Below are 16,201 nucleotides of genomic sequence, written 5' to 3' on the forward strand. Positions count from 1 at the left end.
TAAAACGTCAAATTAGGCTTAATTAGAGCATCATAAACAAAAAGCGTAACTGAAGAAAAAAAAAAGAAAAAAAAAGCCCCTCTTATTATACCATTAGATGGCAAAGAGACCAAGAGAAATTCTAGTCGAGTACTCCGTGGATCAGTAAAAGCCAGGGAGAGTTAATCAATACTATATGAAGCCTTTGCAATGTGAGCTCCCACCTCTATCCATAGGCCAACCCAATTAGCAGCCAGAAAAAAAAAAAGAAGAAGAAACGAAACAGACCACAAAAAGGAATAAAGAAAACAACCAACTGAAACTATTAACTAGGAAACGTGATTTTCAAGTAACTATGCACTTCCAACAACGCAATGGTTGTAACTGGGAGGGAAGAATCCCAGCCCAGCTGGTTCTACAGGCTCAGGCTTATCAGGAACAATGATACGAAGGTAGAAGGAGAAAGAATGCTGGCTGTTTTGTGCTTTAACTTGACAGAACCTTATCAACACTAAAATAAATAGGTAAATTAAAAGGAGAACGAAGATGAGGTATTTGCAACTTGTAGATGACCTTGTAATTGTCATACCAGGCCGCACTTCAACAGTAGCGGTGTCAACATCTGAGTCTCCTTTGGCATCCGTCACTTTCAAGTGAAACGTATAGATTCCTTCCACCAGATTGGTGAGCTGCAGGACTGCCTCATGGTCGGAGCCGTGTATCACCTCCTGCAAAAACAAGGCACCAGCATGGTTACACCACCAGCTACAGCTGCAGGTCTCTGGTACAACTCCTTGCTTTGACTTTTGGGACCCACGTGAAGAATGGCACTCCTGACTAAACCCTCACCCACAGCCTACAGCCAAGCAACACAGACTCAGAAATGGGAGTTAATGAGAACGTGTGCATGGCGCAGATGCATTCCACAAGAAAAAATCTCCAGACAAAACAGCTGGCATTTACAAGTACTCATCTGCTTGAAACATCTAGGCTATACTTAGGTTTTTATTTCTCCGTTTTACTCCAGTCTCCTCAGTTCTGCCTTCTTGCATCCTAAATAGTTTCTCTTCCTCGGAGTTTATTTCCAGCTATCCTCTCTGCCAGCTATGGATAAGCTAGGCCTCTTTAGGCCTTTTCACATTCCCATGAAAGTTGCTTCTGGGAGCCCTATTATAGTTTGCTATTTCTCTTCTCTTCTCCGCAAGGCAAGGTATCCAGCACCAAACACCCTTTTCATCATCCTAGCACACTGCAAGCTTTGCCTCACCTGGTATTATTATAAATAAATATTATTATAAAGACACTGAACATTATGACACTCAATCTTTATGAGCGCTTCTTGCTTTGTCAGGAACTTCGTCCTTTGGGTACCTGGATTTCAGATATCTTCTCAAACACATTAGCTTGCACTATTGCTAATTACTTTTTGAAGGCTACATCTTTAAATTCTTCTATTTCAAGAATTTCCCAGCTAAGGCCAGCTTGCTGCAGCCCTCCTGCCTAGAACATATTCCATAGTTGCATTTAAAGCACCACGAGCCCCTTGAGCCAAAACATCAGGAGAAACCTGGGGAGACACAAACCAGAACCAACCTGCTGGCCCTACTGCAGTGCAGCCACTATGTGCATGAGAAGAGCTGGATTTGGCTCCAGCCTTTGAGAAACTTACCCCAGCTGCCGGGCTCTGACCATCCCGAATCCACAAATAAGACACAATCCCCTGGTCATCAGCAGACCTTGAGCCATCCAAGGTAACAGAGTTATTGGGGAGCACCAGAACATGCTTCCCACCAGCATGCGCCCGGGGTGGACTGTTGGTTTCTAGCCATAAAAACAGTGGAGGAGAAGGATTTGTTTTCAAAACATCCGAGATGTGGCATGCCATTGCTGATACACCCATACAGTCTGTCCACATTACAAGTCTAAGGGCAATTTTCTACCTGATAACCACACAGAAGACCATAACACAAGAACCTCATGTCAAAGGTACTGGGAAAGTATGCATGGGCATTGCGAATTTGAACTGCACCATGAGAAGAGCATCACTAAAAGGGACTATTCAGAAAGAGCTGGTACAAAAAGCATTGTGGGGTGCTCTGTTTACAGTCTCACAGTAATTTATGGATCAGATTTTCTCAGTTAAGCTAAAGGACTTTCTACCTGCCTTATAAACACTGCCTGGGATGAGACCATGACATTGGGCTCTCCCCTCCTTGAGGGCTGGTATTTACTACCTAATATGAAGCTCATGTAAGGTCTTACATTTTCACAATGCTTGTATTTAAGTCAAGCGCATTAAGGAAACAATGAGTAAATATAGTCCCCAAATGCTTTTGCTCACCATTAGCAGTGAAATTATAGCATGCATTAAAAGTGCAGGCCAAGAAATGCTGAAGAAACATGAAAAAAATATCTTTCAAGAAAACCTGTGTGCCAAGATCTGACATCACCACTGGCTTTTATTTAGAAACTAAGTGGAAAGGCAGAGCTCCAGGAAGCAGTGATGCTGAATGAAATAGCTTGCTGGTCTGGATGTTAGGTAGGATATAAATCATTCTGTAAATTGTTCCATTTTGGGAGGTGTCAAATGTGCTATATTGGCTGTAACTCTCTTGCTCCAGAAAAGAGCAGACTTCTCAAGGAGACAAGTGATCCCCTTGCCTTTACCCAGTGAGCCAGCTGATTAAACTTTGCTCTTGGAGCACTGAGTAATTTTAATACTGAGCCTGTGGCTGTAACCAGAATATATGCACTGTGGCTATACTCCACGAGACACACGGGGGCAGAGTTATTGCCAGGTGTTTCTGACCAGACAGGGGCGAAATGAATAGCTCAACCAACAATGTACATGGGGAAAATGAAGTCCAGCTCCCTCGCCGAGGTGCATTTGCTCTGCAGTTTCTACAGTTTCTCTCTCTAGAAACAAAGGTGCCTTTTTCCAAGACAGACAACAGTTAGGATTCTGGGATAGCTCTAGTATCATCATATAAATGGTGTTGGATTATCACCACCTACAGGCTCCGGAGTAAACACAGGTCGAAAGCTATGAAATCTCCATCAGGAGATACTCCTGACACGATGAGCAGCAGCAGCAGCATGATCCTGCATGACCAGCATTGTCACTCTACAGCATCTCCTACCACATGCATGTAAAACAAAACTGCTCCTCTGTATCAAAGCCAAGCAGCATTAAGACCTGCGCTTATGTTCCATTTCCAAGTCGAAACTGTTGAGCCCTCATTTCTTGGATATTACAACAAAATTGCTTTATTGCTCAAAGCCTCATTTTGAAAATAAAATTGAAACATCTTATTAATGAAAAAAACATACCAGAGTCAAAAAAATGCTTTGGAGTATTTTATTACAGCTAATATTGGATATTTTTAACTTGGAAAAAAATTGCAGTAAGTGAAGTAATCCTATCACTGCCACTCATAATCCTTTAGCATATGAAGTATTCATAATAATTCAGTATTCAGAGCAGCAGTAGCTCTTCTTTAACATCCTCGGAACATGACAACAATTTCTTTTCCATTTCTCTTCTGGTTTTCTCTGCAATTTGTCAGTGACCGAGTTAACTAGCAAGTTGCCTAACACCTGCTAAGTAGTAACAACCAGCCTTACCTTCCTTGACAGTAACAGAGAGCACGGATGCACTGCTTAATCCCTGCTGATCTTTTACTGTCAGCCTGAAGCGATAGGTACCGACCTGAAGACCAGTCACAGTTGCTACTGCTTTGTCACCATTTTCCATCTGTACCGAGCTTGGCCCACTGAAACAAAACATGTCAGGAAAAATAATCACAGCCAGCCAACCAAATACTTCCCTCAGCAGCATCACTCATGGCATTTGCTTTTATGGATATCATGATTCTACCCACTAACTGTAAGCACTGATAGAGAATTATCAAAGACATCAGTTTAGTCAAAAGAATTCAAAACTACATCTTTTCCAAGGGTAATTAAGACACCCAAAGCCTCCCAGCATCACATATCCAGTTACTAAAAGGACAGGAAATGCTGCCCTACAAGGAGTGTCACATCTCTGCTGTGCTCCTTCTCTGGAACATGCAAACCCTGTTGCTCCAGGAGATTCTTGCAACACAGGATGCCAGCAAAACTTCCTCCTGTACACTAATATGATAGATGCATGGGCTAATATCCTCTTCTTTCATTGAGGATCAGTTAGTTTTGCATGCAAACATACCATTAACAGCATTTATAAAGCATTTTCAATCATCGTTCAGGGAAACTTTACGTTATCGACTATTTCAATTTAAAACCAGTCCAGTTTACAATCCCACTGAGGCCTAGGCTAAATGGATTAGGAATTTCCTTTATTATTCAATAAGTAAAAGTGACCGAGAAAGTCAAGTTCTAAACGCTGGTGGGAGAACTTTGTGCATTAAGGAGAGTACCCGAGCCTGTTATTTACTTTTTCCAGTGTGAGATATGCAAGCTCCTGTCATTTCCTCACACAGTATTTTCATAACAGTCTGCCTCAAGATGACACAGTGCAAAGCCTTAGTAGGAATCTCCCAAGCTTTCCAAATTGGATGCAGAATTCCCATCTCTCACCACAAGTGAGAGAGCCACTCTCAGAGCCCCCAGGAAGCCCAGCACGTTTCTTTCCCCAAAGCTTTATGGAGGGCATGGAGGAGCAAAAGGAAAGCATCAGGCAGCGATCTTACCTTGCTGACTGCATGCAATGATACTACTCCGTGAAATTCCCATTTGTTAGCACATGGAAAATTGCCAACATTTGGCTCAAAGCAGAAAGAGAATTTTCAGTCAGCACCTATCCTGCTTCAAATCTTCATGCTGACTTTCTTTGCTCTCCATCCCTGCTGCCAGCAGAGAAAGGGGAGACTCAGAGCAGCAGCTCACAAACCCTGCACCATCCAACACAGTCAGGCCGGCAGCTCTGGATGTGAAGCACTTGCACTCTGTTCCCTTTTTTAATATTAGTAAAATCTGTCTTATACCTGATATTTTCCCAATGATAGAAGACAATGCCTTGGTCATCTTGGCTTTTGCTTCCATCCAGGGTAGTACTTTCTACTGGAAAAGTCAACTCCTTATCAGGACCAGCCACTGCTATTGGAGGACTGTTATTTTCTGTAAAAAATAGTATTGAAAAGTATCACATTTACCAGCTAATCACTTGCAAAGGACTGCCAATAGCAAGCACAGAATGATTTAACAGTGAGGGTGACAGAGCACTGGAACAGGCTGCCCAGAGAGGTTGTGGAGTCTCCCTCTCTGGATATCTTCAAAACCCGCTTGGATGCAGTCCTGTGCCACGTGCTCTAGGTGACCCTGCGTGTGCAGGGGGGTTGGACTAGATGATCTCTAGAGGTCCCTTCCAACCTTAAGCATTCTATGATTCTATGATAGATTACAGGCCTCATCTGTTGTCTGAAGGGCATAAATTTCGAGTACAGCATATGTACAAATGAGAGAAAAAAAAAAAAAACTACCAGGCAACTCTTTAAAAAATCCACAATAAGCCAAAATTCCACAGCATTTTCACAGCCACAATTCAAGACCTTGGCAGTATGCTCAGTGCATCATATCAAAATATTTTACAGTAACAGCAATGGGAGATTCCTCTGGTTCCACCACTGCATTCCCTTCATAAGGGATGGTCCCAAGTTTTTTGGCTACTTGAGGTTAGAGCATCACCACTAAGTTGCTGCTGATTTAGAGGATTTAGTGCAGAAACATATGACCAATTTTTCTGCTTTCAACATTTGCTATCGTGGCTTCCTAAAACTGGCAGTGCTACCATTGCCCTGGATATTTATTTCTTCCTAAAACTGACAGCAACAGCACAAGAGCCCTTTGCAGAGCCCGATTATCATGGATATGAAAAGGAGCACTGCAGGCTCCACCTGCAGCTCCCGTTCCTGATTTCTGCCCACTGTAAAGTTTCCCCAGGAGACATCAGCTACAAAAACGGCGTAATGAGCAACAAGAGGAAGAAATAACATTGCCCCAAGGTGGAGCGGGAGATCTTCACATATGGGCAAAACAGCCACCTTAAATGCAAGAATGTGTAATTGGCAAACACATTGCCAAAAAATGACATGAAAAAAATGAGGCCTGAACCATTTGGGTTCCTACCACACAGTCCCCAAATCCAGAAAACTGTGTGAAAGCAGGAGCTTTGCAAACACCTTGCTTGACTTCCCCCCCCCCCCCCCAATAAAACATGTGTTGCATTTCCAGTGAGAATTCCAACCACAGAAGGATTCTTGAGGGTGACCTGCGAAGCAGTGGGCTGGGGTAGAGCACCGACTCACGCGCTGAGCCGCTCTGCAGAACAAGCTTAGCAGGATGCTGAAGGCAGAGCGACCTCCCCGGCCGTGAAGGCCCACCCTGCGTGCACCTCTGTGCAGCAGGGCCCACGCGGCGCGGCGGGGGGAACTCACCGGGCCGCACGATGAGCGTGACCTCGGCCGTGGCGCGCTGCCTCGCCGAGTCCGTGACCGTCAGCTGGAAGGTGTAGTCGCCCTCGCGCATGGCCGAGAGCTGCAGGTAGGGAGTGCGCACGCCCTGCGAGGGAAGGGCAAGAGAGCGGGCGTGAGAGCAGGGACACACGCAGGGAAGGGCGCGAGAGCGGGCGTGAGAGCAGGGACGACGCACGCGGCGCGCGAGGGGCGAGCGAGGGAGGAAGCCAGCGTTCCTCTTGGTTCCTAGTTAACAGGATCTAAGCGAGCAGTTTGGGTATGTTACTGACGACATGGAGTTTCCAAGCTCGACGCACGGATAGATGCAATGTATCTAGTATTGCACCTCCCTGTAATAACCCAGAGAAATATTTATAGCCAGTAAACTTATTTTTTCTTTTAATGTTGCTGTAACTGCTGCATTATTTCTCAACAGCAAAAACTGTCTGTGAAATACATAGGGCATTTCTCAACTAGCAAATTAAACACTGGTGAATGATATTACAGCTTATTCCATTTCCTTAACGATTATTTTTATCTTCTTTTTTTCTTTAAACAGCATGAAACTCTTTAACATAAAATTTAATGATAGAAAAAGCTGTTAAATGCTGTTAAACACAAAAACAACTTTGACTATCAGGCAGATAGGCTTAAGGAGAAAAAAAAACATTTAACAAGACAAGAGTTGTGGTGCTGAACGTAGTCTTTTAGCAATACGTTTAGTGTTTAATTTACAAAATACTCTCCTTCTCATTTCACTCAAGCAACAGGAATCATGCTCTCTATTCCAGGTCCAGGAGCAGAATTGCTTTACAGGTATTTTCCCTACCTCTCTTTTTGAGAAATTCCTTGATATACAAGCTTACAAACAGACCCATACAGGTTCTTTTACTAAAAAAAAAAAAAAAAAAAAAAAAGTGATATAATTCAAATGAGCAATAACAAACCACGATACAATTAAATGTATCTTTCTGGATAAAGATAATGAGCACTGAAGTACAAGATTAACTAACCAGAGTTATTTATGAAACTGTAGATTAATTCCATGTAACACTCCAGATAACATTAACTTCAACTTTAGGGCCATGAAAAGAATTACTTAATCTTTGGAGGAAAAGAAAAAAAATAAAATTAAAATGCTCTTGGATCCCACCACTAAACACTCAATGAATTCTTTATATATCTCCAGTAGTTATCCCTTTCTTGCAGCAGAGTTACTTCAGACCTGAACAGCCCTCAGAAGCTAAAACTTCAGGCTGCAAGGATGCTTTAGGAAAGTGCTTCAGTTGATAAATGAACAGAAATGGGCTATTATGCTATAAGCCCTTTCATATTTTAATAATTGGCTCCACATTATAGTCTCGCATCAGTTTAACTCTGTTTCTAAATTGATCTACACAAAGTGACTTCTTCCCAGTTTTGAAGAAGTCTTTAAACACTTGCATTTTCAACATAGAAGAGCTCAAGTTTCCTGAAAAAGGCCAACTCTGAGCCATTCTCAACTACCTGCAGAGCTACAAGAATCCACAACTCGCTGCGTGCAAAAGGCCCCTGACAACCCTTAATTGAGTTCACAGAGAGGTAAGGCCACCTTAAAAATTCACTCAGCCTTCACAGGAAACCAATGTTTTCCTGTACATAAAAGAAAAGAGAAATACATACATACATACATATACACACATATATATATGTATATATATACACATATGTGTATATATACATATATGTATGTATGTATATATATACACACACACACACACATATGTATATCACTGAGTGAAGTTGCAGGAAACTGCCAAAAAAATTTCATTTTTTACTCAAAAGTTAAGCTCCTTTTTGAGTCCTACTTTCTCCAGAAGAAAGAAAGAAATGCTACAAAACAAACAAACAACAACAACAAAAACATAACTCTTTCTGTGAACTCCTTCAGAAGCGACAAGCCTGCGGAGCAGGTCCCAGGGTCCAAGGACAGACACTGGGTGCTGAAGTTCCTTCCAAAGCACCAGGGAAGACAACAGCAGGAATCAGAAGGCCAGAAAGAAATGACAAAAAAATAACAAAACAGTGAGAAGGAATTAAAGTAGTATTGAAAAACACCAACACACCAGAGAAGAATAAAAGAGAGTCACATAACTCTACAGATACTTTAGTGCTCTAAATAGTTCCTTGGATGCGTTTGCTCTTTCTAGAGGCAAAGATAAGAGAGTTTATAATGTTAGGCAAGGAAAAATGTGCTTACCTGCATTGCTACAACTTTGCCTTTGCTTTTGGGACTGAGTGACCATTCATAGCTGACAATTTCATGATCATCACTGCTCTGGTTTCCATTCAGCGTGATGAAGTTCTGGGGCAAGGTGACTGCCTGATTGGGCCCTGCATTGGCAATGGGTGGGTAATCCACGGGTTTGCTGACGGTCAGAGAGGCAACGGTGGAGTTGGCTGCTCCATCAGAATCGATCACCGTGAGTCTGCAGTAGGAAAAATGATGCTAAAAAATCTGTTAGGCTGCACCAAGCGCTGAATTCAAAGATACACGTCTCTAGCATTAGAGCAGAGAAAAAAATACTGATCTGGATCATACTAACTTCTGCTTTAGAAACACATAGCCCTGAACTACGGTAGGAAAGAAATTCAAAGAATGTTCGATCACTTAAAAAAAAAAAAAAAAAAAAAAAGCTATTCTGGAGCCTCGATGAAACCTACTTCCTGAAACTGAAGTTATCACTGACTTCAGTCAAAGCCAGGATTTCCCTGGATATTTTTTTAAAAAGGTTACTCAGTAAAAAGCAGGGGACTTCATTCAACAGCTGGTACTACCTCACCCAGAACTACTCCAAACGTTCAGCAGCTCTGCTCGACAGCACACTGACAGTTCATAACTTGTATTCCTTTGTGGCAGGATACTACTTATTTTAATGAAGCTTAGGATCACCCAGATTTTTTGAAGGTGGTGTCAAGTCACAAAAGTAAAAGAAAGCTCAGAGTTTAATTAAATTCTATCACCTCTCAGAAACACAATGACAAATTATCTTAAACTGCTGCAGACACCTGAAAGCGAAGCTACCTCTTGCTGAGTGGTGAGCAAGGCTACCTCTCGCAGAGCGGTGACTGACCACAGTTTAATTTACCTCTTGTGACTGCTGCGTACCGCTGAACACACAAAATGGGTGTTCAACGGGATCTTGTTTTATTCCCAACTAGGAAAAGCTTCATTAACTGTTATTAGGGAAAGCATATCTGTGCAGTGGACACGCAGCCATGGAAGTCACTGGATTCTGCTCACCAGTGGATCTCCTATGAGTTTCCCCAGGCTACTCTATTGCTCAGCCTCCCTAAGATGTGCATGGATGTAAGACATGACTTCTTAATTCCATACTGCTGAAGTGTGTTCTTAATTTTCCTACTTATAAGTGTGTTCTGTCCTTTCTGATACAGAAATAACGCTGCTCTTATCCTGCCACTGCATAACGTGAAGCAATTCCAGTAAAGAACAGAGAAGAGAAACTGGAGCTGTGCAGTTTTTTGTGAGGCTTATGCAAAGCACCACAGTTAACATAGATGTTCCCTGGCCATCAACAGACTTCCACAACCTGCTGATTCTACCCTTACACATACTGGGCTGACTGGCAGGCTGTTACCCACAGGCACAAGTGCCAGTCTGCACTGCGAACAAGTCCAGGACCAGCTTGAAATCTCAAAAGTCCAGATAATGGTGCTTGAATTCAAATGATTCAAGAATCACAAAAATTGCTTCTGCTGTCTGGGTGAGACCCAGCTTCAGCAAGACATAATTGAGGGAAACTGCGGCAATGAAGAGGCTGTTATGGTGAAGACAGTGATTCTTGTAAAATCAGCGCAGCGCTCGGTGGGGATCAGCCCGCGCGGCGTGGGCCGCCTGCCGCCAGCCTTCAGCCGTGGCTCTCCCACCTGCCTGCACAGGCTCATCTCGGGACGCCTGCCAACCTCCAGGCTGACAAAAAAATCAAAACAAAAATGCTCTCTCCCAGTTATTATCGCAGGAAACAGGAGGTGCGGGATTTCTAATGCCTCATTTTGCACAACCCTGTGCTGCAACGCGTTGCTATACCAGTCTCAAAGTCACTGCAAACGCTTCTTGACAAGACTGTTCCCTATGGTTTTCCATTGTGCAAAGTGAAGGGGAAAAGCATGTAGAAAAAAAATGAAATCCTTTGTCTGAAGGACAAAGAGATAAATGTGAGCCCCAAGAAAGAGAAACAAACACCTAGTTGGAATCAGAGAAATGCTTAAAAGCCCAGAAGGAAAGAATCTGTGCAGACACCTGAAAGTGTAGTTTCCAGGAACCAGGTTTGACAAGTGCAAGACAGGAGTGTCAGCAGATGCCTTCTGTTCTCGCAAAGGACCTTTAATCTCCTCCCAGTGGTAGCTCACTATCTTCACATCATCAACACTTTCTACATTCATTAAAGAGAGAGGAAAAAAAATCAGAACATTGTGGCAATTGTGGTATAAAGACTAGAGAGTTTTACATGCTGATACCTAATCGTTTTTCTACAATTAATCTTTCTAAGCATATTCTTGTGCAAATTTGAGCAGGGTTCAAGTACCATAGCTATTAAATCACAGATTCTGAGTTACATTTGGGATGATTTCTCAAAAACAATAAAAAAAAAAAACACAGAGAGTCTCAGTCAGCCTCCTTGTGTTTCTGCCTCTTTATGTACAAATGCAGAACCCTGACACTTGTTTGCTCTCCATAAACACAGAGGTGTAAACCTGCCTTTGCTCAACTTCAAATCACACAGCAAAACAAACCCTCGGGAAACTCGAGTCCGCTCTGGAGCAGTAATGAACATCATGTCTCATCCTACCCTATGTGACAGGGAGAGCTCTATAATGTCCCCGCCGTGCCCTGGCACAGAGGCTACAATGGGGATCCTGGGCAGGGGAGGAGGAGGCTGCCAGCTTAGCTGAGCTTTGTAGCAGCCTCCCAGTGGACAGCTGCATTTTTCCACTATAGTCTCACACATTTTAACGCGTAAAAGTCAAGCAATCGAGTTTGCTGCAGGTGAAAAGAACAAGAGACACAACAACAAAAACTTAAATGGCAACTAATTCTAGAAGCAATTTCACTCAACCTCATGTCTTATAAATACGCCATCTGATTAACTTTTAAGAATTATAAGGGGAATCAAACTCCCAACATAAATCATGGTCCAGGGAACTTTTGTAAGCAGAGCAGAGAGAGCAAGGAATTTCATTTGCTCCTGATGAACAACAGTGATGCAACTGTACATTAAAAATGCAGGATATAAACAAAGGGCTGTCCAGTACATACGACTGCCATCAATGAAAGTAGAAGTTGTAGGCAAAGAAACTTCTTGTACTTCGGGTGAAGCAATGGCAACGGGCGGCTGATTAACTCTGAGCGCTGTGAGCAAGACAGGGAGAGAAAACAGCATTTAGGGCAGACCCAGGCAACACCAGTCTGCTAACTCCACTGACCAGCCTGGCCACCAGCTACCCAGCCCAAGGAGCAGCAGCTCTACTGGGTCTGCTGTCACTTCTGGACAAGGGGGAGAGAAGGTGGTGACGAGCAGTGCTCTGATCTACTGATTTACAGCGCGCTGTAATTTAGAGCAGACCTGTGTGCTGCACGCTGCAGCTCAGCACTTAGTTGCTAATCTAACTGTATGGGAGAAGGGGAACATAAAAGGGAGGACAAGGCTATCTCAGGCCTTGCCTGAGGAGGGTACAGGCTAGAGAACATTTAAATAAAGCAAGGGATCCTGAACCACACTTTCTTAAAACCCATTTAAGACAGCAAGATATGAAGTCCACCTCTGCATGACTGGGTACAAGATGTCCTTGACAGACAGCAACTGACAAACTGTTAGACAAGCAAGTAAAACGACTACTTGCGTTGAACAAATTAGTTTCATCATTTCAGCAACTGACTTACCTGGTTTGACTGTGACATTTACAAAACCTTCTCCAAAGGCATTTTCACCAGAAACCGTCACTTTGAAGGCATAAAGTCCCACCGATAACTGCGATACAAACAGAACAAATGCAGTTACACGGCAAATTACACACAAGCAATGTGCATACAAAGTGCCAATCACACTGCAAATAGAGACATCTGAAATCTAGAACTCTCTTTATAAACACATACACAAAGGGCACCGGTCACTACCTGAAGGTGGGAATTTCAAAGAAAACACTTAAGAACTTTTATTTTGTCTTAGAAAGTTATCAACACACTCTGAAGACGATGTTTTAATCTAGCAAAGAGTTGGTACAAGAAAGGTGGCCCGGGAAGCCATTAGAACTCTACAAACGAAGCTGCACTTCACCATCAGTATCAAACTCCAGAGAGAAGACTGCACCCGCAGGAGGCCAAGGCTGCAGCTCGCTTACGTGAGAGAGCTTCAGGGTCTGGCTGTGCCTGCGCTCCATTTCACCGCCGTAGTCAGCAGGGTGGCTGGTTAAGCTCCACTCATAGCTGTAGGCTGTTTCTGGGAACAAAACCACAGCACAGTGATAATTAAATCTTTTCAAGATAAGCCCAGGAAACAAACAAATCGAGTTCATCATCTGTCATGCAAAACACTAGAGTAAGAAACCATGATTGCAACTGTTCCAAGCCTGCAAAACGAATCAGTACCAACGCCTGCCAAAGCCCCTGCAAGGTGCTGGAGCTCGACAACACAGCAAGGATGGAACAGACCTTACAAGTAAGCAACTTCTTCACCAAAAAACACCTCCACATGAAATGAATGCACTCTGCAGAACCACCTACAGAATATTTCTTCTTTGCAGCTGCACCTCAGGAACTGGTAGTTTTAAGGTAAATGTGTTCAGAATCTACTTCCCTACCCAACCCAAACAGCAAGATACTATAAACTTCATCTCTTGGTAGAAATTCCTAAGGTGTAATCTGGCTAATGAATCTAGGTCCTGATAATAAGACACTTCAAAATCTCTAAAATTAAAATAATAAAATGCTCTCTGCAGTTGGACACACAAGAAATAAATAAATAAGCCAAGCAGCAGGATGAGGAGAAGAGACAAGACTGTTGGATCCCAAGGGACAGATGCTCACATAACTCAGGACTCATCTGCATTTACAGGTTGGTAGTGTGACTCTCCTCAGGTGCAAGGGCCATTCAGCTCACCTGTAGGTGGTGGTGGGACAACAAAGGCGTTCAGTTCAACCTCATTTTTGGGGAGCATCACTTGCACATTATCTCCAGCAGACACAATAAGCTCTTTTACTGCATCTATGACGGAATGAATATATTATGTTTCAAAAGATGGGATAATAGATTTTTTTTAACTTCAAAAACTATTTGTATTAAGTACAAAAGCACATTTCTCAAAAATAAGTAAGAAAAGTGGCATTTTTTTCTCAATAAATAATCAAATAATGATAGTCATGACTATGAACTTTTCACTAACTTGTTCCAGAGAATTATTCTCCCTACCCAAAAGTGAAATGGAACATTATCTCCTTCTGTTTTAGAAATAACGTTTGCATTTCTCCTGTATACCACAGACAAGATTTTGTTTTCTTAAAAGAATTAGATATTTTCTTAGTAACTGGGTGGAAGCGTGGGAGTTCAAAAATATGCAATTACAGAGGGCATGTGGGAGATCAAAATGAGTACTTTAAGTGGGCACACAGACTGGAACTTGAGGAATGGGTAACTCATACCACGTTTTCCCTGGATACTCAAAACCCTTGAATTCTGCACAGCATGAGAGGCCATATCTTGGCAGTGTTAGAAGCAAAAAGGCAAGAAGTTACCTGCATCCCCTCCACCAGAATAGTGGGGCAGGACTGTGGCACAGACAGTGACAGCAGCCCGGCTGGTGGCCAAGAACCCAGACGCTGTCAGCACCGTCACAACACCTGCCAGGACACTCTGCCTCTCTCCACAGGGTGCCTCAGATCACACCTGCCCAGCCACTATTTCCAAAGCTGAGAGGGTCTGTCATGCTCAACAGCACATTTCTAACGTAACCTTGTGTGTTCTCGGGCTGTTGTCACAACGCCCAGTGATTCCAGTAATGCAGTCGTACAAAAAGCTCCTCTAATAGCTTTGCTATTGGAGACGCTCAAAAGGAAAAAAAAAAAAAACAAAAACAAAAACAAATCCACAACACCACCACAAGAAAACTTCATTAAATAAAGTAAGATAGTTCACACTAAATCTGTGGTATCGTGCTTTCTTTCACAAGAAATGCTATTTCTGTGGTTGTTTGGTACTCTAGTAAGCACAGCTGAACAGAAACTGTGTGGCTGCACAGAAACCTGAAGCAATCCTTACACAAAGTGGTGCTTATGGTGAGATGCATGACCACCTTTCCTTCAGCTTCTTCTTCCGAGTCCTCCCCAGCCTCCCCATACGAAGGAGCTACCCAGTCACCACTGACACTAATGATGACCATCACTTTAGAAAGGGAATTTTTGCAGCTTTTCTCCTAGAGCTGCCTCCTCTCAAAGGTTCTAGTTTGACAGATGACTCCGGGAACATCCCAAACCAAGTTGGTACTACCAAGAAGCAAAGAACTTCGCTATCTCACTCAGTATTTCAGGAGTGCCATGAAATGCACTTCTTTGACTCTCTGTTCTTTTGTTTACTCCTTTGTCAGGATGCACTTGAGCGCAGAGTCTTAGCAGGAGAAAGAAGCTTAACCATCACACAAACAGAACCTATGCAACTACAGAGGACAGAGCAGCTAAACATCATCTTTTCAAAATAAGAACTTTTCCTCTGCAGATGAAAGCCTGATAACCCTCTTTGCAACTTTGGAATTAGAGCAAAATATTGGGTTCTTTTCAGGATAAAGTGGCTCTGTTCTCTCCTATTAAGTGTGGGCCTAGTACTTCTTCAAGTCTCACCTAGGTTGCTACATGCCGCCTCTGTATTTAGTGGAAATCCTGCTGCAGAGTTTCTGAGAGGGGGCAGTGCTCCAAGGAGCCACACCTCAGCAACTGTGGTGGCTAGCATGGCTAGCAGAAACCATCCAAACCCAAGAAAATCCTCAGGCGTTTCTCAATCAGTATGAAAATTAGCCCATTAAGAAAATCTTCTTGATCTCTGCTTTTTACTTTGCTGTCTTTACCTGAGCATAACCACCCACTGATGTTGGTTTGCCTCAAGAACAACTGGATAAGGGGTCTGAATTTTGCAGTATTACAGCAGGACTGTTGGCAAACTGCGATGATGTTGGATGGGGGGTACAAGAAAAGGGTCACTGCTAACAACAGGATGAACATCGGGCAGCAGGAAAGCCACCCCCACCCGCTGTCCGACCCCTCACATCTTCAGGAATGTTGAAACGTTACCTGCTTGAGCTACAGTAGCAGAAGGTGTGAATTGCTGTATGGGCTCGGAGAGCAAAATACTAGTGGGGAGCAGTGCAGTCCCATCTTCGGGGAGATTCCCTGGGATTGCTGTAGAAGACTGAATTTTCTCCCCTGCAGCTGAGGAGAATCCCAAGCTGTCTGAAGGAGGGGAAGGCTCAGGAAGCTGTAAGATAAATTGTAGAGGAAAAAAAAATCATTAATGAGCCATTTTTCACATTTTTGGATTTATATACACACTGTTCTTCAGCATATGTATGCATATGCTAATAGCATGCAATAGCCTGCAGGATCAGCCTACTAATTTATGTTATCAGGTTTTTCTTTGTATACAGAACATCTGCCAAAGGATGCCTCTCACCTTACCTTTCTCTCAGGCCACCTGCTTCCCCAACACCTTCCAAGGAAATGCAGGAAA

At 43.1% G+C, this 16,201-nt stretch overlaps 1 protein-coding gene across 2 annotated transcripts in view; it reads right to left on the minus strand.

The window, feature by feature from the left end:
• KIAA0319 (KIAA0319 ortholog) overlaps nucleotides 1-16,201 on the minus strand; it is a 35,027-nt gene that overhangs the window by 7,933 nt on the left and 10,893 nt on the right. For both annotated transcript variants that reach the window (XM_088533409.1, XM_088533407.1), the window contains exons 3-14: nucleotides 15,766-15,949; nucleotides 13,589-13,693; nucleotides 12,831-12,928; nucleotides 12,373-12,460; nucleotides 11,749-11,841; nucleotides 10,732-10,864; nucleotides 8,671-8,899; nucleotides 6,414-6,537; nucleotides 4,965-5,097; nucleotides 3,604-3,752; nucleotides 1,649-1,800; nucleotides 569-707 (exon numbers count right to left, since the gene is read on the minus strand). In XM_088533409.1, coding sequence (XP_088389535.1) covers nucleotides 569-707; nucleotides 1,649-1,800; nucleotides 3,604-3,752; nucleotides 4,965-5,097; nucleotides 6,414-6,537; nucleotides 8,671-8,899; nucleotides 10,732-10,864; nucleotides 11,749-11,841; nucleotides 12,373-12,460; nucleotides 12,831-12,928; nucleotides 13,589-13,693; nucleotides 15,766-15,949 — 1,627 coding nt within the window. The remainder of the gene's footprint in view (nucleotides 1-568; nucleotides 708-1,648; nucleotides 1,801-3,603; nucleotides 3,753-4,964; nucleotides 5,098-6,413; nucleotides 6,538-8,670; nucleotides 8,900-10,731; nucleotides 10,865-11,748; nucleotides 11,842-12,372; nucleotides 12,461-12,830; nucleotides 12,929-13,588; nucleotides 13,694-15,765; nucleotides 15,950-16,201) is intronic.

The sequence above is a fragment of the Tinamus guttatus genome, unplaced genomic scaffold (genome assembly GCF_059628265.1).
Source record: "Tinamus guttatus ecotype Peru unplaced genomic scaffold, ASM5962826v1 Tinamus_guttatus_pri_ptg000497l, whole genome shotgun sequence".
Lineage (NCBI taxonomy): Eukaryota > Metazoa > Chordata > Aves > Tinamiformes > Tinamidae > Tinamus > Tinamus guttatus.